Here is a 26,011-nt window from a genome sequence, read left to right on the forward strand (position 1 = left end):
CACCTCTGACAATATACAAAATCTCCACACTGTCACTCAACAATCTCTGCACCTAGTAGAACAATTGCTAACTGAAAACAACCTGCTTCTCAATCCCAGAAAGACCAAACTTCTCCTTTTCCTTCCAAAAAAACTCAATCCAGCTAAAGACCAGTGACAAGTGGAGTACCACTGGGTTCAGTCCTGGGTCCTCTCCTGTTTGGTATCTACTTCTGTGAAGTACAGGCCAACACAGAAGGTCTTTGGCTAATGAAGTTCCCAGATGACTGCAAACTAGGAGCCATAATCAAAACTCCAAAAGATGTGGACATCCTACAAAAGGGCCTCACTGAGACAGATGCCTGGTGTCAAAGCCATGGCCTCAAGCTCAATGCCAAAAAGTGCATTGTCATCCCTTTTGGTAAAAACTCAGTACCCATGAACTACCACATAGGTGGTAGTCTACTTAACACTGAAAGTGTGATAAGAGACCTTGGGACACAGGTGGACATTAGTCTCTCCTTTGATAATCACATCACCACAGTAGTCAGGAAATCTTTCTACGTGGCACACCTCATCACAAAAGGTTTCTCATCCAGGAAAAAAGAGGTCATTGTTCCACTCTACTCGTCACTCATTAGACCCATTATAGAGTACAATGCCTCTTTTGGTATGTACCTCACAAGACATCTACAACAACTGGAAAGGCCACAGAAATACCTCACAAAGAGGATTACCGGCCTCAAAGAGATGCCCTATGCAGACCATCTCAAAAAAACTGCAGCTTTACTCTGTTGCATATCGCCTACTCAGAGGCGATCTCTGCCTAACACACAAAGCTATGTCAAACCCAGAGCTTTTAGACATACTCCACTTAAAAAAATCCCAATCCCTATGAGCTACACGCTCTAGGGACCTAAACCTCATCACCACAATAAACAGAACATGCTGGCGGGATAGATTCCTGTCCCAGAGACTTCCCATACTCTGGAACAAACTACCTATCTATATCAAACAAAGCTCCTCATTAGCACTCTTCAAGAAAAATCTTGATGATTGGATGGGAGATAGGAAATTCACCCCGGGGATCACTTCTGTGGCTGTGCTCGACAGTGGCACAGGAAAATAATTTTCTAGGGTGGTGAAAGCCAGGGTACCTTTGGCTAGGCTTATATAGGCCCTAGGGCCAATAGCCTAGTACCTACCTATGAACCTATAAGGAATCTTCACCATCTCATCCTTAGATAATACAATTATTACTGCCGACTCAAACACCAAATTGCTTGGCGTTACTATGGGCAACAAATTAAAATTCGACCTACGTATCTTAAACTGTATCAAAAAGTCCAATCAAAAACTAGGTCTTCTATACCACAACAACAAATATATACCTAAGAAATCTAGACCTACAGTGGCTCAAACATTTATTCTCCTTTCCCTGCTGTATGCTGCTCCCATACATACTAACCTCCAAAATAATCTCTTAACCAAACTAGAAACCACCTATAACAAGATACTCAGATTTGTAGCCAGTAATAGCTACAGATCCCATCATTGTATATCCCTGAAAAGCTTAAAATGGCCTGAACTCCCCCACATGCTTCAAATATCACAACTATAAATTGCACATAGCATCCTAAATAGCCCCAACTTCTGTCCTGCCCTTTCATCCACAATTACACCCTACACACCCAATCATGACCTTAGAAGCAGACAATAAAACCTACTTCAGGTGACCAATCCAAACAAATATATTGGAAAAATACTTTACAGTCATTCAGGTGCATACTCATGAAACAAACTTCCACTGTCCCTTCGCTCCACAACCAACAGTGGCAAATTAATTTCCAACATGCATGGATCTGTACTTGTCAGGAAATAGCCTAATGAATTTTTTTTCTTCTTCGCTCAATCAACATTACTTAGTAACTATGCTATTAAACACATCTTTTTGTACTATGTCATGATGTTACTCTGACTTGTATATTACATATTTTTTTTTATTTTAGGCATTGCTATATTCTTTGTATATAACTTAATGCTAACCAAATTTCTCAAATATATTGCTGCTGCATTCTCAAAATACTGTACTTTGCCTTGTAAATATTCATGTTGTATTCTTCTGTTTCTCTGTTTTTGTACTGGTAAGTATCTTACAACTTGAATTATTAGTTTTTTTTTCTTATTTTTTTAATTATGTTCCTGGAGCTTCTCTCCTTGGGTCTCCACTGAAAAAGGGCTCTCTGGGCTCGGTCGGACTAACCTGGTTAACAAATGTAAAAAATAAAATTAATAAATAAATTCACAGTCGGCTTGAACATTTGTATTTTTTATGTGTCACTTGAAATGGATAAAAGACTATAGAAAAAATCAGTGGTAGCTAGACTCACTTACCTCCAAATAATGGTAGAGGTAGGATTATTTACATGTCTTTAGTGTTCTTCTATTGCCATCTGCTTAAACCCTTTCATTTTAATGTCTATGGTGTTAGACTGACTGCATATTTGATCAGGACTTGAGGCATTGACCCCTGTCTATCAAAACATTATCCTGTACATCTGCAGCTCTAAATATACTAACTCTGAAATCATACAACAGCAGGAAACATAAAGAACACCAATGTAGTGTGAGTTCCCCAATTTCAATATACAAAATAAAAAAACAGAAATTCACAAAAACGCAGTGATTTTGCAAGAGTCAAGTCACACTGTACTTTCAACATGGGATCATGCAACAGTATTAAAAATGCTAAATTCTGTTCCCTACTGCACCTCAGTCTCTGTCTATTAAAACATGTCATGATAAAATACTGATCTGATAAAACAATACATAAAATCAGTGCTTCAATTAAACATGCAATCAATGAAAGGAAGAGAACCCTTGTTTTTTTTTATTGCCTGTGCAGGCATATATCAATTTGTATATTATTTGTTTAAGCCTGTTTCCTAATTTCTATTCAGTGAAGTATTTTTATTACTCAATTACAAGAACGTATGGCTAGTGGTTTATTTATTAGTATATAAAAGTATTGCACTGTTGGCATCTGCCTTTTGAAGGATAACTGTCTGAGCCATCACTACCAAATCCTGTATCATAGTTGTGTCATTTTAAGAGTGTTCAGTAACTGAATACTTGGTGTGTACGAATTGTCTATCTGGAGACAGCAATAGCATAAAATCAGGCCCACAGTATTGGCACTAGAAGGGTATCATTAACCCCTTCTGGAAGGCACTGTCTGGGTATGCAGAATAGTTTTGACCAGGCCACATTTACTGTTGGTAAGATTGCTCTGGGAAGACAGTGACTGTAATTCTGTTTTACAGCTGTTCATTGTAAGGCTTACCTGGGTATGGCAGGTACTGGTCATAACCTAAGGTAGTAATGTGCATTTGCTGTATGCTGTTAAAACAAATCACCCCAATGTGTAATTTGGTGGTCAGTATGTGCAGCTCAGGAGACCATATCCTCTATCGCTACACTTGAGCTTAGCCAAAAGGCCAAGAAGTACTTTGACTCTTCACTTGGTAGACTGTAATGCAAATCATGAAACCACCACCCCTGACCATAACATCACTGGTGTGATGTGGTATAGATCATGAAAAATAGACCCAGCTGTCAAATACTGCACGGTTGAATGACAGAACACAGAGGGGTGTTTTTAAAAGGGACAATGTCATGCATAAGTAGGAGTTAGTGTTCAGTCCACTTCCCTTCATTGTGATTGTTACATCTGATTGAACAGACGACAAGGGAAGTTTCTTCACTGATGGCACAAAGTTATATGTAGCAGTGGTGGATGGATGTAAGAGTCCAAAGAAGGATTTGGAAATGCCAGCCAAGTGGGTCGAAATGTGGTACTTGAGATTTGTTGTGGACAAATGCAAAGACCTGAACTTGGTCTACTCCAACCCTTTTCAGAATTGTCAGCTTAAGATGTAGAACTGATGAATGCAAATTAAGAAAAACACCTGGAGATGTTGCCACATCTGGATTGGACCACAAGGTGCAGAATAAGAAGGCAGTGGTAACAAGTGGAATGCTGGAGTAGACTCAAGAAGCAAAGAAATAATGCTTCTGTTATACTTGTCCCTAGTCAATTCAACTCTTGTGTACAGTTCTGTGCACTGTACAAACAGAGGAGCAGCAAGCTGGTTGAAGGAGTCCAGAGGAAAGACACCAGAATGTTCTTACAGTAGACCATAGAAGGCTATGACTAGGTTGGGCTACGGTGTTGACATAATGGTTACCCTCACAAACGCAAGGTACATGATTTGATTCACACCTTTGAAAGAGAAATTGGCAAGGCTTAAAATGTCCCACAAGGCCAGGTAACATAGTAGTCACCTATGAACCAAAGACTGAAGAGGCTAGGGCTATGCTGAACTAGAGACAGAACAGGCAGGATGACATGATAGAAGTGCACAAAATGATGTCATAGATATGCATAGAGGGTCATTCTGAAGAGGAAGGATGGAGGAGGGGGAACAAGCCACAGGATATAGACACAAGCTATTCTCTAGATCTGTAAAAGTACTTTTTCACATAGAGGGATGTTGTTTTATGAACGAGATTACAGAAATGGACAAGGGAGCAGAATCCAAGGAAGTATCCAGGAAGGTATTAGGAAAAGTGGAAGAGAGGTGAGGCAAGAAGATAGGGAGGTATGAGGAAGTAGCATGGTAGGGAGTGTAGTTCACTGAAATTTGGTTTGTCAGACAGATTTCTAAAGTGACCATTCTGTTGAATGCTTTCTTTGTCAGGTTATGCTGTAGCTGACTTGTTTCTTTGACTACAGCTCCTTACTGGAACTTTCACTTTGGTCACTATTATGCAACTGTGGAATTAGTACATTTAAATAAAGTGGGTGACAAGATGAAAGCTCCCTCAATTGAGTGGGGAGTTAAAATACTTTTAATAAGTAGTTTGTTTTACTTTTTAGTGCTCATCTTTACTTTTTATTTGTTTTATTTCAGTTATGTCAGTGAAGGAAGAAGATGTCTAGCTAGTATGTGAGACTGCCTGCATTTTAGGGTGGTAGTGCAGTGGAGAGCAGTAAGCAGGAGATGAAAATTCATATGAGTAAACATGGAGTTGTGTTTTTCTGTAGTTTGATGTGTTTGTGTGTGGTGTGTTTGAAATATGTTTGTAGTTACATCAATGTTAGTCTGTTTATATAATTGTAGATCTGAAGTAGTTTACTTCATCTGGTCTTCAACCTGAGGATACTGGATCCGTATCGGATCCGAGCCAGCAAATTTACTAGCATCCGCTCCGAGCTCTTCCCCTTACCCATAATACATCTCCACTACTTTCCAATCCCCAGATCTCGTTTGCTGTAGCTTGCCTGAAGCATCGTGATCCTGAGCTCCCGAGTTAGTGAGTGAGTTATTCGTTTATTAAGCAGTCTTTTCTTAACTTTTTGAGTATTAGCTGATTAGTGTAGATTCGCTCCAGAGACGTGCCTCACAAGCATATGTGTAAGAGGAGGCACTTGGACTCCCCTGAGTCCCTCACCGAGGACACGGATTTGGATGATGGGGAAGGTTCCCCTAGGTCACCTCCCGAGGATGTCTCCTTTGGAGACATCATGGAAATCCTACACCAGTGGGGAGGTTGGTCTGCCCCCAAATCTTCTGACAAATCCGTGTTCCTGGAGGCTTTCGGCACAGGCCCATCTACTTCCTGGGTGTCCCCTCCCGCAGATCCCCTGGTGGACCTGGTCACCTCACGGGCCTGGAAGGAGCCGGACACTGTGGAACCAAATCTGAAATGTCCAGACAAGATCTTGAGTCCACCCTCAGACCAGCGTGGAACAAGGTCTCCCTTGTAGACGCTATGGTGGTAGCAGCAGCCACTAAAAAGGAACTAGCCCAGGAGAGTTCCTCGGTTCATCCCCCCAACCAAGAATCTCTGATGATGGACCACTTAGGGAAGCGGGTTTATGTGTCAGTGACCTTTTCCATCAGGGCGCTAAACTACCTGGCCCACGTTACGAGACTACAACCTGACCTGGTCAAGGAACTGGCCGAGTCTCCCCCTAAGTCCATGTCGCAGGAGGACAGAGACATGTTCTCCGCGAGGATGGCCACTTTAAAAGCAGTCTCCAATATGTCCATGTGACTCCTTTCACATGCTACTGAAGGAGCGGCTAGAGTGGCTGCGTCTGGCATGTCCATGAGGCACAACGCCTGGCTCAGACTATGTCAGTTTCGGAACCTTTCAAGGCATCTTTTGCCAATGCCCCTTATGATGGCTCTACTCTTTTTGGTAAGACTGTCAAAGAGACTTTGGTCCAGAGTGAGAAAGACAGGAAGACACTGTCTGTTGTCGGAGTTCACTTCTGGAACCCTCAAAGATCCTTTTCCTGGAATCAGAGCGGGCAAAAGAAGATGTGGTTCCGGAAGTCACAGTATTCCGGGGATACTCAGGGCTCTTCTTCTCCCAAAGGCAGAGGGAGACAGGATAGACACCAGCCCAGAGGCAGAGGGGGTCCGAGGAATTTTGGGTCTCAAGAACCGTTTTCGGACAAGCCCAGACAGCAACCCTGAGGGGTTGCCCAACTGCTCTACTCTGGAGGCAGTCAGGTGTTGATTGTCGTTGCACCTGGTGGCACGGGAGTCCATAACATCAGACCGCTGGGTGCTTCAGATCATATCCAGAGGATACTCTATCCCCTTTGTGGTTCCTCCAAAATCTCCCAAACACCTCTTGTATATACCACCCATGCAAAGGGAGGCAGTATCACAAGTAATCTCCAAGCTGCTAGAGAAATGAGCCATCGAACCCGTCCCCCCAGATCATTCCAGATTGGGCATCTACTCCAGGTTCTTTTTGGTGCCAAAGAAAATGGGGAACTTAAGGCCCATTCTGGATCTATCTACCCTGAACCTGTCAGTTGCAAAAGAAAAATTCCGGATGGTCACATTACAGCCCATCATGCCGTACCTGCAAGAGTAGAGATTTTTTGATCTATAAGAAATTCTTCTATATGTAAATCTATGTGTCTGTAGGCTACATTGATTTCGTTTAATGAAACTATCTCATAATTACCTGAATTGTATAGTAATTCGTGTATTTTAGAGGTATATTCTGTGCTGTCAAATATGACGATACCTCCCCCTTTATCAGGCTTCATAATTCTGATATTTTTATCTCTTCTAAGTTCTTGCAAAAGCTTATATTCATCTTCAGGTAAATTATGATTCATTTTAATGCTTTTAAAATGATTTTGTATTTGATAAATTACCGATAAAGGGGGAGGTATTGTCATATTTGACAGCACAGAATATACCTCTAAAATACATGAATTACTATACAATTCAGGTAATTATGAGATAGTTTCGTTAAAATCAATATAGCCTATAGACACATAGATTTTCATATAGAAGAATTTCTTATAGATCAAAGAATCTCTATAGATATCTATAATTACTTAAAGGTTGAACATCCAGTTTTGGCTTCTATAGTGGGTATACCGAAAGTACATAAATGTATTGACAACCTCCCATTCAGACCCATCATATCAGGTAGCAGATCCAAAACTTTTCCACTCAGAACAGCTACTGACAAGTTTCTCAAACATACATATGACAGAATTCCCCACCTAGTTAAGGATTCGTGGGAATTCTTGAGAAACTATCCAGTAAATTTGTGGAATCCTGAACTTCTTTTTGTTACAGTGGACGTGGTTGATCTGTTTTCCTGCATCCCTAAAGATGCAGGTTTGGAGGCCTTTGCTAATAGTATCAGGAAATATGGTGGATTTGAATGGGATAAAGTTTGTCTAATTATTGAGTTAATGTCCATAGTATTGGAACACAATTATATCGAGTATGAAGGTGAGTACTTCAGACAAACAAAAGGTGTGTCTATGGGAGCTGCTTGTGCTCCGATTTATGCCAACTTAGTCATGCTGGATTGGGAGGAGACAAAGCTATTCACGAGTGATTATTACAAATACATTAAATACTATTCACGATACCTAGACGATATTTACATATTATGGGATGGTGGTATAAAATTATTAACTCAATTTTTGGATTTTTTGAACTCTAGTAGTGAGTTTTTGAAGTTTACATCTTCAAGTAATATGGAAGGTCTCCCATATTTAGATACATACATCTCTAAGGCTGACAGCTGTTTTAAATCTTGACTGTATAGGAAGAACACATTCTCCAATAGTTACTTAGAATTTTCTAGTAATCATCCAAAAAATTATTTGCTAATATATTTAGAGGCCAAACTATACGAGCTATCAGAATGACCTCTATATATTCTGAGATGTTGGAAGAAGTGTCTTTCATCACTTCTCTTTTTAAAGATAGAGGTTATGGCATCAATATGATGAACCATATATGTATAACAACTATTAAAGAATGGGGTAAAAAATATACACCACTATTAGGTCAGAAATATTTTAATGGAAGTAATAATAGTGAAAATCAGATTCAAAATAATACAATTTCTACTACAGATTATGGGAGAGCTTGTGTTTTGGAATATGGTCCACATTGCAGTAAGATTAAGAAAATTATGATTAGTAATTGGAATATCATATTGACAGACCAGGAACTAGCAAAAATACTGGGATCTCAGCCTATTTTTGTTAACAATTATTTGGAAGTAGGTGACATTGGCAAGCATTTGACTCAGGAACACCACTAAGTGTGGGAGTTGCAAGCAATGTTATGCCATCCTAGAGGAAGGTAGTACCACTTTGGAAAATGTCAATAAGACACATATAAGGTTTGTTCAAGGTAATTGTAATACCAAATGGGTTATATATTTAGCTAAATGTATAGCCTGTTCTGGATTTTATATAGGAAAAACGGAAAGAAAAATTGAACAAACGTATATGCACATCTATACAGTATTAAGAGCAAGGATGAAAAAAATGCTTTATACAGACATGTTAAAAAATGTGGAAATAAACATTCTTTTAAGTTTGCCATCCTTGAATGTGTTCAAATAGATTCTAGAGGGGGTGATTACAAAGGACTTTTGTCCTATAAAGAGATCTGGTGGCAATTATATACTGATGCTTCTGCACCAGGACTAAATGATATTTTAACATAACATTACAATGCTATTACACAATTATTTAAATTTACTTACAGTTTGTATTTAAGAAATATTTAGTATATTTAGTATTTTTTATAAATAATCGGATCGGTAGTAGATAAACTATTGATACATTCAGTCATTAGTTTTGTGTATGTATTTTATTGCATTTTATTACAGTGTGAATGTCACTGATGCATGCTACTTCTGGCATTCATCAGCATTAGGAGAGTTTCACAGTGTATGTAGCTTTAATGTAGCGTCTTTTTTGGCGCCAAAGAAGTTATTTAAATGAGATTGCTACAAAGTAATGGAGTTCTGAAGAAGCTCACAGCATAGCGAGTGAAAGCGCTTAACTTTTTTTAATAATAAACTTTTAATTGTTTCAGTCCGTTTTGTTCTTGTTGAGACCATTTTGGCGTGTCAAGACACACAGGGGATCAGCGTTCTTCTTTCTAAGGTTGTTTGTTGCTTTCCCGAACGCTGAAAATCTTTGGATTTTTACAATAAAAAAAAAAAAATTCAACTAACTAAACTGAAATGCTGAAGTTGAAAAGTATGACCACAGACACTCAATTTCATCTAGAAGAAAGGATTAACAAGACAATAAACAATATATTTAGGTATGCTATGGAACGATCAGATTAAAACTGACACAAGGTAAACCAAAAGATAATACAGGGTATGCGTTTTTAGTGAGTTGCATAGTAGTTGTTTGTCTTTTCGGCTTTTCCCGGTAATGGGTCGCCACAGGGGAACTCCGGTCTGCTAATGATTGGCAGTAGATTTTTATGGTGCCGAGTTGCCAGCCCGACGCCCAACCTTCATCGAAGGCACGCCCATTCACGCATGTCTTTCGAAGGCCACTCAACCGCAGGGAGGACTTGCAGACTCCACACACAAGGCGCTCCCCGCACACTAGCTGAGTGAGTTGCATAGTAGCATTTTGCTAATTAAAATAGCTTTGTTGATATGCATAAACAGTCTGTATATTAATCCAGTGGGACAGGACACAGACTGATTTTTCTAAACTATTAAAGGATAACAGTGTTGTATGCATTTTAAAATGCAGAATGTAATACGCAATCACAAAATCAAAGGGTGAAATTCAGTTCTTGGGATAATTATATCTGTTACAGTTTGTGGCGACCCCTAACCGAAAAGCCAAAAGACACAAACAAACAGTTTGTGTTTGTTAGGTTAATAGATACCCAGATCAAGATTAAAATATGTAAAATGTAGTTTTTGTGTTGCATGTTTAACTGTGCATTTAGGATGTATAGGTTCATAGGTAAGTAGGCTGTCTGCCCTTTTGGATCATTTTAAGCCTAGCCAATTTCCCTTTTTGTGCTTGAATTGACCTATCCCATTTGGTGTTAGATTGACCTTACCCATGCCATGGTCAATAATTATATATTACCCCTAGTGAGAATAACTGGAATCATACCATAGATAATTTGGGGACAGGAATGAATTTGGAAGTAATTTGAAGGTATCCACAGGAATTTTCATAACTGGGAGTAGACTAAATTGGAGTCAAATATTTACATCACATCCATTCCACAGACTAAAGAAAGCATCTCTTTGTGTTCTAGTGTGCAACACAGCAGTCTGGTTCATCTTTCCTGTGTTGTTTCTGTGCTCTTTTCTGAAAGTTTATTCTGTTACTTTTGAACAGGTACTGCATGTGATATTCTTCTTCGGACACATGCATGTCATGCCAATTAATCCCAAAGAATTCTTTCGTGATGAGGAGTATGAACGGTTGAAAAAAATACTGCCAGCACCGTTTGAAAAATATAAGACACATCTGCCAACCAGAACTCCATATTCAGTACTTCTTGAAGTTGTAAGTTACATCTAAGTTATATGTTAATTCACATTTCTGAAAATTAAGCTACCATTTTATTTATTTTTTTCTTGCTGTTGCTCAAGTGATCCCATTGTTACGTCATACTTTTGGAAACTGTAAGGCTTTTTTGCATTTGATTCTCACTTGAAAGTATGAGGCCTCATGCAGTATGCATACTCTCATTGATTTCTATTAACTGCAAAAAAACAGTTTGAAAAAAAAGAGTTGGCAAATATAGGTTTGTTTATTTGGTTGTATAAAGGTGCACATTGCTAGCACTTACTTTTAAACAAGCTGTTCTGATAACAGATGGGCTAAAAGATGGCTCTGTGGCATACAGGGATGGAGCTTTGGCTAGGCCTTAACTGACTAAGTTTGATTAATTGCCTACCTACTGGAGAAGCTGGGTGGCTGGCTGGCTGGCTAAGAAGGGTGGAAGCGAACAGCCAAAATCAGGTCACTTATCACAGGGGAGGGAGGAGGAAATGCTGGAGAAAAACAGGTACTGCAGCTCCTGCAGCTTGTGATGCAAGGTTTTATGAACCCACCAAGGAGGATGCATACATCGTAGCTGGATATCATTGGAGTTTGCAGAAATACACAGTCACAATGGGTCTACTATAGAGGGCACAGATGAAGTTTTTAAGCCAGGAGAAAGAAGGTTTAAGACATACAGAAAAGTTTCCTAACCCTCTGCTGAATGATAGTCATTGTCCCCAACTCTCACCTCCCACTTTGTGTGTCGTACAATGCCAGAGATAAGGAGAAATGAATGGTCTGCTAAGTGACTGGGGCTTCATAGCTGTGAAGGAAATTGAGCTAAAAAGAACAATTAAAAAAGAGGCCACGAGGCAGACAGCAGTGTTTGTTAAACACATTTTGTAAAACAGACATAAATGATTTTCTTAGTTCACTGATGAATAATGTGGATAAAGGCTAAGAAGCTGAAATGCTGTTACTGGATTTCTGTTGTCTATTTAACAAGGTTTCATCCAGGAGAATTATCATGAAGTGAGCGGATCTTGTTGAAGAACACAGTTAAACTGGAGAGATTGGGAGCTGGCTACAGAGATGATATATATGCAAACAGCTTGCTTTTCATGTGATAAGGAAGAGTCACTTTATCCCGTAGGAGATGATCCATAGATCAATAAAATGATTAATCATGAGAAGGAATACTAGCAAGAGCCCACAGGAGATTATCCAAGGATAAATATTCTGACAAAATGTGAGAAGGAAGAGTAGCAGGACCCACATGAGATATATTCTGATACAAGTTGAGAAGGAGGAGTACTAGAATCATGCAAGATATGACCCATGTATCAGTACTCTGATACTAGTTGAGAAGGAAGAGTAAAAGAATATCACAGAAGATGTTCCATGGGTCAGTATTCTGATACAAGGTGAAAAGAAATAATAGTAACATCTCATGAGAAATGGCACATGGATTAGTATTCTGATTTAAGGTGAAAAGAAACAATAGTAACATCTCATGAGAGATGAAACATGGATTAGTATTCTGATTTAAGGTGAGATGGAAAAGTAGCAGGATATCACTGGAGACGTTCCATTGATGAGTAATGTGATTATAGGTGAGAAGGAACAGTAGCAACATCCCATGACAGATGATACACGGATTAGTTCTCTGATTCAAGGAGTTCTCTGATTCAAGGTGAGGAGGAAAAGTAGCAGTATCCCATGGGAGATGATACATGGATTGGTGCTCAGATACAATCTGAGAAAGAACAGTAGCAACATCTCATGTGAGATGATCTGTGTATCAATTCTGTGACTGTTGGTGAAAATAAAGAGTAACAGGATCCCACAAGAGATTATCTGGATGAATACTGTGATACAAGATGAGAAAAAAATAATAGATCACTGATGATTCATGTGTCAGTACTTTGATACAAGGTGAGAAAGAACAGTGTGGATTTCCAAGATGGTTGCACACTGATCAAAAGATTAATTTTAGCTATTCCAGTGTGAAAATGGAAAGTGATAGATAAGGCCTAGTAATTCTGCCAATTTTAGTAAAATTCAGTTACTGGCTACTAAGTACACAACATATATGCCAGCAAAGAAGAAACTGAGAGAGCCTGAAAGAAAATCAGATAGAAAAGGTGAAGAGAAAACACTGACTGGGAAGAATCTTGCAGCTGTTCAGCACAAAGCAGTTCAAGCTCCACAGCTGAGTGACATCATAATTTATTCTAATATTTTAAATATGATTTGATGAATTGTTAGTATTTAAATGTTTTTAATGGCAGACTCTTACTCTGATGAAGTCTTTATGTTTGTTAAATTACACTCTGTCTGTGGTTTTAGTCTATTAAAATTTGGTGAAGTGCATTGAAGTTTGTTTTGGAGTGTCTGTTCCACATTTTTATTTGATTCTGACAAAATTGTGGAAAAAGGCAAAATATTAACATTGGGAAGAGAAGCAAATTTGTCCCCACAATCGGGGAATGTCAAGAGACAGGTGTAAGATTCAGTCTGCTGTATCTAGGTGCCTTCAAAATATTTGTTTTCCTGGAGGATCAAAGTAATTGTTTGCTGCAAAGCAGGTTAATGGGAAAATGCAAAAGCTTGTTCAACAAGGGGTGAGCCATCCAACAGAAAGGGATTCTGCTTCTTATTCTTCTAATGGTAAGGATCACATTGAGACTTTGCCAGTGAAACATTTTCCAGTGGAAAATGCTTATGAGACAGGAAAAAAAGCATAGTAGACTAGAAGAATCAATAGTACCCTTACACCTGAACCTGAGTCTGGGGATGGGAGAGGGAGATGGAGATGAACAGGAAGTAGACCAGCAATAATGTAATTAGTGAATAAATGGTAGACTGTATGTCATCAATCCCGTTTGTGAAATATGACTTTACAAGGAAAAAGTGGCTAAGTAAGACTGCTTTTGTTGACTTTGTTAAACTTGTTGGGGACTGAACAGCACGTACCCTGCTTTCATTAATATTTAAGGACCTTAAAAGGAAAAAAATTTAACTGTAAATGAAATAAGTATAAAACATTTCATGATATAAATTGCTTGCTACATGGTAAAGCATTTTCAGTGTTAAAGAAGCTAATAGTAAACAAGCACTTTTTATTTTTAAGAAATGTAGGCATTATAATGTAAAAAGAGAAGAAAGGCTGGACAAAAGCACATTTAAGAAGCTGTAATCTTGGGATGTTGGGTTGGGGATGGGGTGTTAACATGCACGGATTATAATAAATTTAGAGTTGAAATGTTTTCCTTTACTTTTACATATGAGTGCTTAATATAACAATTTTTTTGTGTAAGCAAGTGGGCTTTTAAAAACAAGAGGCCACTGTGAATGTAATGAAAAGTTTTCCTTTGACAAATAAATGTTAATCGTGATTTGAGGAGTCTGCAGCTGAGGGAAACTTGTACATTCTGTTCTTATGTCTCCATGGAAACATTGTGACAATGAGTAAAGGCAACAAATCTTGAGAGAGCTGGACATTATTTGCTGAGAGAAAAATAAAAATAAAATGTACATGGGTAAGCAGCTTTGTAAAAAAATAGTTTGAAATTACTAGAAGTGAATAAGTGCAGCTTTTCTGGTGCCTGTATAGTTCAATGCATTTACTAGAACAGGGTATAATTTATTTTTATTTAAAGCTAGCCAGTGCAATTTTTCTTAAGGTTAAACGTTAATGTTTGCTGAAACCAAACAAGTTGTTCTTCATATCTGGAAAGAGAATAAAGATAATACACAAACAGAAAGTAATTAGTGTAAGCAGGAGTACAGGCTGTAACATGCTTTAGCATAGATAACCTTAACTTTAAGTTAGGTAATTCATGCGAGTGCAGCTGTCGATTTGGGCAAATGTTTCTGTTAGGAGGGTTAAACATCATTATTTGAAGATGTACATAGTTTTTTGTTTGTTTTAAGTTAATAGGTTTTAGGATTGTAACAGGGCTCAAAAAACTGGCAGGCAGTATAGCATAAAAATAACTAATAATGAAGTAAAAATGCTGTACATTACCACAGCATTTTTATTTGGCTACTGTTCTAGGAGTGTGTTTTTGAGGGTTTTCATTTAAACAAAAAGTCTTCTAAAATGGGACATAGGTTCAAATGGAGGTGACAATAACTAACTGTATAAGGATCAACCTGTCAAACACTAGTGGGTGCTTGTAACACAAAAGCTGAAAACAGACATTTAAAAATCTGTCATGTATAATAGGTGGGAGTAATAGTTTGCTATCATAATGGCTACACTATCCATATTATTTTGGCATGTGAATGGTCTCACAGACAAAAAGACAAGAGTTTAGACTTATATTAAGAAATCCAAAATGCAAAGAACAATGCTACATGAGACACATTTGAAAATAAGTGAGCATGTGAATTTGATAAAGAAAGGATTTCAGGATGGATATTCATCAAAATACCAGGGACAAAGGGGAAGGGAGTCCTTGTACTAATTTTTAGAGGAGCTCCAATAGTGATAAAAGAGGCAAAAGGTAATAATGGTAGATTTGTGGTAGTAAGGGACTACTGGCAAGGAAGGAGGATTACACTGGCATGTATTTTACTTAAAATTGCTATTAGGAAGCTTAAGGAAATTTGGGGAGAAATAATCAGCTTTCAGCAGGGAATATTACTTATAGGTGGGGACTGGAACTTGATTTGCAACAGTGAGGATATATCTGAAGGACCTAGAAGGGAAAATATAACATAATAGGGTAGATTTCTGAAGGAATTTATGAAAATAAGTGGTATGGAAGAAGTTAATTCAGTAATAGGAACTCAGACATAATTTACATATTATTCAAGGTACAAAAACTGGGTTAGACTAGGCAAATTATATTTCACAGGAACATGTGCATTTAATTAAAAGCTTCAACAACACATCCACTATTTCAGATCATGCACCAATAACAACTAAGAAAAAATATAGGGTAATGAGGTAAAAATGAGACACTGGCACTTCTCAACCTACCCAGTAAACAGAGAGGAATTTAAGGAATAAGTGGTGGAAATTGTTCAAGAATTATTATGGAAGATATAAATTTCTTCAGAAGTTATAGCTAGTGAGTAGAATAAAATGAAAGTGGACTTTAAAAACAGGGTAGAAATAAAAGAAAAAGACAAATGGTTAAGAAGTAACAAGAATTATTTAGCAAGGCTGACAAAGCTTAAAGTATTGCAGAATAAGGAGAATTTCACAGAACAAGAAAAGGTGTTAGTGCTAAAGAGAGAAAAGGGGGGGGGGTTCCTGGATAACATACATGAATTTAGACAGACTGCAGCTAAGCAACTGTTTTTGATAACTTCAGAGCAGAAAAACATTTAGCACAATGACTTAGGCAACAGAAAGTTGAAATGGTTGCTGCTAAACTTAGGGAGCCTATAACAAGGTAAAATAAAAGAAATTCTCTGGAGGTATTGGAGATATTTCAGAAATTTTATTACATTTCTATACAGCAGAGAAATGCAGAAATCAAGATTAACAACAATTGGAATTATTTGTGGAAGAATTAAGTATGCCAAATTTAGAGGCATAACAGTTTCAGCATTTAACAGTTAGGAGATGAGATAAAAGATGTGACTTTTAATCAATCTGCAGGAATGTCTCCAGGAATAGATAGTATTCCTATGGAAGTCTGGAAGCTAGGAGCAAAGAAAGTGATAAGGATCTGGAAGATTTTGTTGAACAATATTTTAAAAGGAGGGGAAGAAACAACAGCATTGAAGAAAGCTGTGGTGACTGTAATACCCAAATATAGCAAAATACCTATTAGACCCAGCTTCAATGTTAAAGATTGATTATAAAGTGTTTATGTCTATAATAGCTAAAAGAATGGCAAAGGTGTTGCCAAACCAACATTGATAGATATGGATCAGTGTGGTTTTGTGGAGGGAAGGCAAACATTTGACAACATTAACAGAATGATGATCCAAAGGGAAGCAGAATGCAACAAAATTCTGCTATTGTTGGTGGCTCTTGATGCAGAGAAAGCATTCAACAGAGTAAACTGGGATTTTATGAGTACAGCAACAGAAGCATTTGCATTCCCTGATACAGTAATAAGGTTAATCAGGAGGATATAAGAGGGATCAGAGGCAAAAATTAAAGTGGGAGGGTTCCTCTCTGATAAATTGTGTCTTCACAGAGAAACCAGGCAGAGCTGTCCTCTTTCTTTTTTATTTGTTATATTTTGATCCATTGGCAAAGAAAATAAGAGAGTGAGAAATTCAAAGATATAATTGGTATGGTAGTCAAGCAAAGTTGGATTTATTTTCAGACAATATTGTTTTACACCTGATTAAATGAGAAAAGGACATCTCAGTGTTGTGGAACATTCTGAGCAAGCTTCAAGTCTTTTTGGAATATAAAATAAAGATAAAACAAAGACTATAGCTGTAAACTATCTACTCACACACAAATTGGTTAAGTAATACCTATATTTATAGGAATACAAAATGAAGTATTCAGGAATATGGGTTAAAATGATTCTGTTATGGCAGCTAAGAATATGTGGTAAGAGACTAAAAAGATAATACTGACAACATGGAAGCTCTTGTTTATATATATGGATAACAAGATACAAGCAGTGAAAATGATTTTAGTCCCTTTAGTTTTATATACACATTAGGCATATTTTTTTGTCATCTAGAGAAGTTGTGGATAGTAATTAATAAAGAGTTGAAGGATTTTATCTGAGAGAGGAAGAGAGGGCAAGGTCAAGTGGGATAAATTGATCCTTCCAATAGAACAAGGCAGCTTAGGATTACCTGATTTGAAGGGGTATTTTAGAGCTACACAGTTAAGGCTGATATACATACCAGAAGCAGAAAGCTGGAATTCAAAGTGGAAAAGGATAATGATGAATTGAGGGAAATACAAGAAATAAGAGAGTGGAATTTCGGATGCAGATCCTTGAGGAGAATAAAAGCAGCCATACAGAATATTAAATTCATAAAGTAGCAGAAAGTATTCTAAGAACTAAGCCAACATGAGAATGGAGAAAGGAACCTTTGCTGATATGGATGACTGCAATTAGGGGTACAGAGAAGAGGGAATAGAAGGTGGAATTTACTGGAGAAAATTGGCAAAGAAACCAAGGTATTAGGAGCAAATAGCTAGACATGGACATTAGATTGTGAAGAAGTCATGAAGACATTTGAATTGCAGGCATGGATTGATATCAGAGTATAAGCAAAAGAAAGGGATAGGGTAATCCTAAGTAAAAAACCTACTCTGGTAAAGTTTTTAGTTGAATGTAGAACAGAAGCCGCTGTTAAAAAAGTGATAATTAGTACGGCATATAAAATATTACAAGATAATTACAGGAATCAATCAGATGAGATTAGAAAAGATAGAGAAGAGAAACTGGATAAGCAATTCACAGGGAAACAATGTGAGGACGTATGTATGGATCCCAAATATGCAACAAAGTCTAGAACATTTAGGACTTTTGATTGGAAGTGCTTGCACCCCAAGTGGACTCCATGGATTTTTTCCTCTGGTAGATGGCAAATGTTAGAGGTATGATGGGGAAGACAGAGGTAACTGGAAATATGTGTTTTGGAGGTGTAGTGAGTTGGCAAACGTTAAAAATCCCCTATAGAGTATTCTGTTAGAAATATTGGGTGGCCAAATGGGTGTGACTAAGGAGGTGCTTTTTTAAATGAAATACAAATCTGAATTGCCAAAAAAAAAGCAATTTTTAGAAAATGGAAATCAAAATATAAAACAACCATATTTGAAGTAGTGAATATTGTAACAGAGATAAAAGAACTGCAGATGGGATCTTTGGAAAAGGGTTGGAGCAAATCACATAGAAAAAAATGGAAACTGTGGAAACCATACATGCAGAATGATGTTTTGGAGGAGTGAGATTTAATGGAAGGCAGTAATTGAGAAATTTATGTAATGTTGGATTGATGATAATTGTACAAAAGAATATATGTGATGTATAATGTTTGTAACTGTGAACATGTTAATATGGTTTGTTTTCTTTTATATAAATGTATGTTTGCCTATGTCTTCAGTGACAGTTCAGTAAAGGTGTTTAAAAAATAAAAAGTTGAGAAAGAACAGTAAACAGCATACCATGTGAGATGATCCATGAATCAGTTCTCTGACTCAAGGTGAGAAGGAAGAGTAAAAGGATCCCAGAGGAGACGATACATGGATCAGTACTTTGGTACTAGGTGAGAAAGAACAGTAACAACATTCCATGAGAGATGATCCATGAATTAGTTCTCTAATACTAGGTGAGAAAGAACAGTAACAACATTCCATGAGAGATGATCCATGAATTTGTTCTCTAATACTAGGTGAGAAGGAACAGTAACAACATCCCATGAGAGATGATCCATGGATTTGTTCTCTAATACTAGGTGAAAAGGAACAGTAACAACATCCCATGAGAGATGATCCATGAATCAGTTCTCTGACTTAAGGTTAGAAGGAAGAGTAAAAGGATCACACAGGAGATGATACTTGGATCAGTACTTTGGTACTAGGTGAGAAGGAACCGTAACAACATCCCATGAGAGATGATCCATGGATTTGTTCTCTAATACCAGATGTAAAGGAACAGTAACCTACATCTCATGAGAGATGATTCATGAATCAGTTCTCTGACTCAAGGTGAGAAGAAATTGTAACAGGACCCCAAGAGAGATGATACATGTATCAATACTCTGATACAAAGGAAAACACTATTAGAAAAACCATGCCTGTTGGTAGATGACAATATGCCATGACAGGGCAGAGTTTTATAATGGTACATATTAGGTGGTAGACAGTTTAACCTGCTGTTACAGTGAAATTAAATAAATAGAATTTAAAACCCAGAGGTAAGAGATCATGCAGGAAGGTACCAAAAACCCTGCAGATAACTGTAGTTTGGGAGAAGGTGCAATCAGAACGGAGAAAATAAAAATAGGTCACAGTAAGGAGACAAGGAGACCAGGTTACTCTGCAGATAGTAGACAAAGGATAGGTGTAATATACAATAAGAGATAGGGATATTATACAGTAAGGACAGAGGCAGTGACTTGGTATACAGTTAGCAAAGCTGGGCATTATTTTAGTACACAGTAAGGCAATAAACTACTTAATTGCTATATAGTGGAGACGCATGTTATTTTTTTCTTTAATTTATTAACTTGAGTAAGCTCAGTAGGAATAAATAGTTGTTTTTGATGGTGTGGCAGAAGCACTATCTGGTTATGTAAATACAACCTGGTCAGAGTTGCACAGTTTGCAGGATTTGGGGAATCCAATGGTGAAGTACAAAACAAAGCTCATTTGGAGTTTTTAGCCAAGCTTCTGTGTTAAAGTGCCAGAAAACAGTACTTACTGGCTGCTATAACAGTAAAAAGAAAAAAGAATCCTGTTATTAGGAGATACAAAACTTGACTACTATACAGTAAAGAAATGGGTAATGATGTTATCAGGTTACTCTTCGATATTCAAAGGATTAGGATAGTATTAAGATCAGAAATTGGATTACAATACAGAAGGGAAAAAAATGAACATAAAAATATGGAATAAAGAGACTAAAGACGGAGGCACTCTACTGTAGAAAGCTAAGGAGTTTGTGTATAGTGTATAGTAAAGGGGTCTTGTATAACACATTAAAGATAAAGGACTGGATTACTATGCAATAAGGATACCAGGGAATTGCAATCCCATATAGTAAGTAGATGCATCTGCCTATTATACAGTAAAAGGAGATGATGTAAACGGTTGCTATTAGAAACATGGTAAAGCGTATTATAGAGTAAGGGGACAAATATGATGTTAGTGATTCTAAGAAAATTAATTGACGTCTGTGGGTAATCTCAAATATACAGGTTAGCTTCTACATTTTTGTCTGGCAGTTAGCACAGAGGATTAAGGGTATGAGCTATTCATGAGTTGCTTTCTTCAGGTAGACCAAATAGACCAGCAAAGCAGCACAGAGTTCAATAATGTGTGACCTATTCATGGCCTATGTTGAAGAATATATGATTTATGATATATCACATAACATCTTTCAGGTGGAAATGGACATTTGGAGACGTTACCTGGACGACTGCTGGTTGGTGTGGCGGGCGGATGCGTGTTACCTAAGGGAATTTGTTGAGTATCTTAATGATAATGTCTGGGGACTTGAATTTTCCGTGACATATGATAGAAACAGCATTAGCTTTTTGGATGTCACTGTATATAGGAACTCAGACAATACTTTGTCTACCAGGGTTTTTCGCAAATACCCGCAATATAATACCTTGTTACACGCATCAAGTTTACATCCCCGTCACACCATCAGGAGTATTCCTATATCCCAGTTCATACGTATCAAACGGCTCAGTTCAAATATTGAGGAATACCAAGTGGCCAGTAGGGATCTCGGTCGAAGATTTACCGACAGGGGATATGACAGATTTGATATTCTGTCTGCACAGAGTAGAGCAAATAGTCTTGAAAGGGATGACCTATTACAATATCACAATAAAAACAAAAATCAATCATCTCGCAGTACATGTGTCAGATTCATCACCACATATGGTAGAAAGCGTTAATATGATCAGAAACATTATTAACAAACATTGGAATATTCTACTGGCTAATGAAAAGCTACGAAGTATCCTGGGACCTCGTTGTCTTTTTCATATAAGCAGGTAAAACCTTAGGTTCTTACTTTTCACATTTCAAACATATGGCAAGTGGGGGGACGACCCATAAACAACTGACACTTCATGGTGATGAACTTATTGGTTCATTCCCTTGTGGCCATTGTGGATCCTGCCAGTATATGCTTAAATCCAAGGAGTTTACCAGTCGCAATACCAGTAGAATTTTTGACATTAAGGTTTTTGGTAATTGCAGTAGCGATTGGGTGGTGTACCTGGCCTCGTGTTACTGTGGGGGATTTTATGTTGGACAAACCTCGAGGGCTTTGAGATTCAGGATGAATGAACACCGTAGCGATATGAAAAACCATAAGGAGACTAGTGCTTTATATCAACACACATTAAAACATCCTCAGGCTAGGTTTACCTTTATGGTTATTGACCGCATTTCTGGAGATAGAACCAACAAACAGGGCTGGCATGGGTTACTGGACCAAAAAGAGAAATATTGGATTACTACATTGGGGGGTTTATTTCATCCTGGATTGAATGACCATTTATAGGAGAAGTTGGTTATTTCACAACATTAATGTTGATATATCTGACACCAAAAAGTGGACTACATTTCTTTAGGTTATCCTTTATGTAGGGATAATGATCACTTAGCATCTTGGCTGGTACTGATCATGGGCCCTACTCTAATCATACATAGTATATGGACTATGTGCATGTGTAATACAATGACCAATTTGAACCATTGTGGTCATATAAGCTCAATACAGTTTTTTATTCAGTATCTCAATCAGTTGCACATATTAACATACTTTTTTAGATCTTGGTGGTTAAGAATGTCTCTTTTGATTTCTATTTTCCAATACTTAATTGAAGATTTACAGCATGGATCATTTAGCAAGTATAATGGCATACCCATATTTTGTTATAGGTGTATACTCATTTCATTCCCTGTATACATACGCCTTTGATTTCCCCATTGTTCTGATATAGCTTGTTTAGGCCTCTTACCCTAAGTACTCGATATCCAACATTTTTGGTGCTTCAAATGAATAATTGTTGAAAAGCTAAGGATTATGGCTATACATATATAGACTGATATAATATGAGTATATGATTGGATGGATAGGCCATATCATTTAAATAAGTGGTCCTATCTTATGTACACATTTTTTGGGATGTTTACCCTAATTTTCAGGACTGATTTCACTATTATCTTAGACAAGATATTAATACATAGTTGCATTTACTAATACATTATCAGTCTTGGAGGTTAACGACACATATTTTGGGCTTAATCTTTGGTATAAGCCTTACATTGTGGATGTTGCTGATTTTTATTTTTTATTTTTCATTTCAGTTATTTTGTACACCCATATATACTCATATATGTATATTCATTGCAATTTCCTATATATATGTTCTATTTTTCCTCAATTTTGTTAGTTCATTTAATTTGAGCACTTGATGTATTATACATTTGGTGCTTTTGTAGCCAGTGCTAATGGCTATTCAAATACAGTTTATTAATATGAGTATGAGGATGGATATACCATAATATTATAACAACTCTTCAATTCTATGTATGCACCTCTTTGGGGTGTTTAGCCTTACATTCAGGAATGATTTTGTTAGCATATACAGTACCCATTGCATTTTTGTATATAAATAAATGAAGATGTTTCAAATTTATTAATATTCATGAGCAAATGATTTTGATTGGCTCTGGATAAGTACTTAAAAGATGATTAAAATGGAACTTGACTACATTGTGTTACACTGAAGAAGGCTGTTTGCCGAAACTAGTCTGTTATAGACACAAGTATTTAATAAATTTATTGAACTCTGTGCTGCTTTGCTGGTCTATTTGGTCTACTTGGTGCTTTTTACATGGTTTGGACCGTGCAAACCCTCGTGCATAGGACTTGGTATGTGTTGCTTTCTTCAGTCCACAGTTTGATTCTCTCACCCTCCACTTGCTTATTATGTAACTCTGTGCAAGTCAGTTAAGCAAGCAGTGATCTTAGGAGACTGGGCTATATTCTTTAATGGCTTCCTGGATCACATACCTAGTAACTAGAAGTCATAGTGGCCTGCATGGAATATTAGTAACATCACAGAGTAATGTACAGTTTTAGCTGGGATTTTAGGAAGGGCAGACTCGTGCTAGAGCTGATACTTATTAGATATTCAGGCAAACAAGTAAAGAAGCACAAAACAGAAGAAATAAAATATTTGTGCCATATATTATTCATAAGTGAGATGTTTGCCACTTTTGTTTGACAAGTGGCTACTGTTATCAACAGGTGCAGAGTAAGGCACATATAGTAAGGAGTACACTTGGAATTTGCTCTGAAGTACTCTGCCAAAAGACATATCTTTTACTCAGGACCTCCATAACAAAGCACTATTTTAAATGTATGTAGTGTAACAGTGTTGTAATATAGTTGTGTAAAATGTAATCTGCTGTATAGCAGAGGAATTTTTTTATTACAGTACATTAATTCTTTAAAGGGAAAAAAATGTACTTGTCTGACTGATTTTTGTGTACTGCTCAGTTTGGTCACACCCTGCTTTGTCAAATTTTTGCACACATCATCATCACTTGGTTTAGGTATACTGAGTTGGGACTACCTGACTCAAGTTTCCATTTCGCAGGTTCACTGCAGCAGCTTTTCAGAGCGTTATGCAAAACTTTATCAGTGAGGCTGTAGTGAACTGTGTTGCACTATTGGCTACATTACAGTGGCAGAGTCATTTTTAGGAAGCAAGACAGAAACTTGCAACAGATGTGTTCAGCACTCGTAAGGGCAAAAACTAATCTGTAAATCCATATATATATATATATATATATATACATACACACATATATACACACACACACACACACATACACACTAATTCTGAGACTGTGGTGTCTCAAAGGGTTCATTTATTCCAAGGGACTGCAACCTCACAAGTAGTAGGGGTTGTGGATGCAGGCACCCCACATCATGGGGTGCACGGAGCAAAGCCCAAAAGCCATACAAATAAACACTTCAAAGTCAAACAGTAAGTTTAAGTTTTCACTGTATTGGCTAGAATTCACCATTAATATTTGCACTTTTGAGTGTCATTTGTATGGAGAACTTGTCATTAAGTCTCATTTTATTCTGTTTGAATTTGTGTATTTGGGTTCTTCGTGCACTCTTGTGTGTTTAATCTAAGGTCATATTTATCTATTATACACAAATGATTTCTGGAGAGCTTTGCTTTGTCACTTTGTACTTGTTTTTTGGTGGCTAACTCAAAAAAGGCTTAATGAAGATGGGTTTTGGCTATCACAGATATTTAATGGAGCAGGAGTAGGAAAAGGTCAGGGGAGGACTTGAAATATCTAGTCAGTCTGAGGAGGCTTACAAAACGGCACCTTACAACTGTCATTTAAACAGGTAGGACTCCAATGCACAGTAAGAACTGATACTAAATGAAGGAACAGTCAGGAGATATTTAAATACAAGTCTGCCTTCTTTTCTGTTATGCAAAATTATGTTTTCTTCTTTCTCCATGTAGGTTGTGAAAATGAACAATCCCAACAATGTCAACAGAATTCTACAGCAACTAACAGACATCAACAAGGCATTACAGAAGCCGACCCCTACAGACAAACAGCTATGCAGCAATAATGACTACTCTTTTGACTCAACTGTTGTGAGCTTTAGCTACTTTCAAGACCCAGTTACTAACAAAAGGTCTGAGAATTTCTTTGGGGCATCCCTGGGCTGCAAAGGCAGAGTGGAAAGACAGATTATGATTGCTATTTCTTGCATTAAAGTGTGGAATATGGCAGTGGCATATGCAGTTCACTATGCACGACAAGAAAGATGTGTCCATTTCCCAGATTTTGTTTATTCAGAAGCTTTCAAATCAGGGAGGAAAAACAACGGACCCTATAAAAAACTTGCACCATGCAGGAAGTGTTTCAGATCATTCCAAAATGTCAAATTTGTTCCAGCACACGAAGAGCTGAACTACAGGGCAGACTGGCCAAATGGAAACTGCGCTGAGGCAGAGTCCCTCAGTAAACTACTGGACAAGCTTCCTAATGTTATGGCTATGGTGTGCAGTGTAGTAAATGGTACAAAGACTCTGTTTACTCCTGACATGATGGACTTTAAAGCCAGTTGTCAGAATACTGCTTCACAGAAACTTAAATCTAGAAACTTTGAAATCATGTTGGACTGGCAGTTTTTCAGCTGTAATTTGACATGACATAATAAATATCAGTTTGTATTTGACATGTGTCCTTTGTTTTCTGAGATCCAACAGAAGACAGCAGATGAATATATCAAGATTAACCATAACAACATTAACATGGAACCTAAAGATAAAATAAAGGAGTTTATAACCACAAACATGAATAAAAAGCTTAATAAACAACAGATTAAACTATTGGACAAGAGTATTTCATATACAGAAGTTATTACACAAATAAATAAGCTTAAATCAAACAAAGCACCGGGTAAT

At 37.3% G+C, this 26,011-nt stretch overlaps 1 protein-coding gene across 2 annotated transcripts in view; it reads left to right on the forward strand.

The window, feature by feature from the left end:
• The window catches only part of LOC122799251, a 191,980-nt gene extending 166,198 nt beyond the window's left edge, over positions 1 to 25,782 (forward strand). Inside the window, exons 4-5 of one of the 2 annotated variants that reach the window (XM_044068192.1) lie at positions 10,718 to 10,888; positions 25,058 to 25,782. In XM_044068192.1, the coding sequence (XP_043924127.1) occupies positions 10,718 to 10,888; positions 25,058 to 25,756 (870 nt within the window). In that variant the 3' untranslated portion in view covers positions 25,757 to 25,782. The remainder of the gene's footprint in view (positions 1 to 10,717; positions 10,889 to 25,057) is intronic. The other variant, XM_044068193.1, reaches the window with a different exon arrangement.
• The last annotated feature ends 229 nt before the right edge of the window (positions 25,783 to 26,011 follow it).

The sequence above is a fragment of the Protopterus annectens genome, chromosome 4.part0, assembly GCF_019279795.1.
Source record: "Protopterus annectens isolate FY-2018-M chromosome 4.part0, PAN1.0, whole genome shotgun sequence".
Classification (NCBI taxonomy): Eukaryota; Metazoa; Chordata; order Ceratodontiformes; family Protopteridae; genus Protopterus; species Protopterus annectens.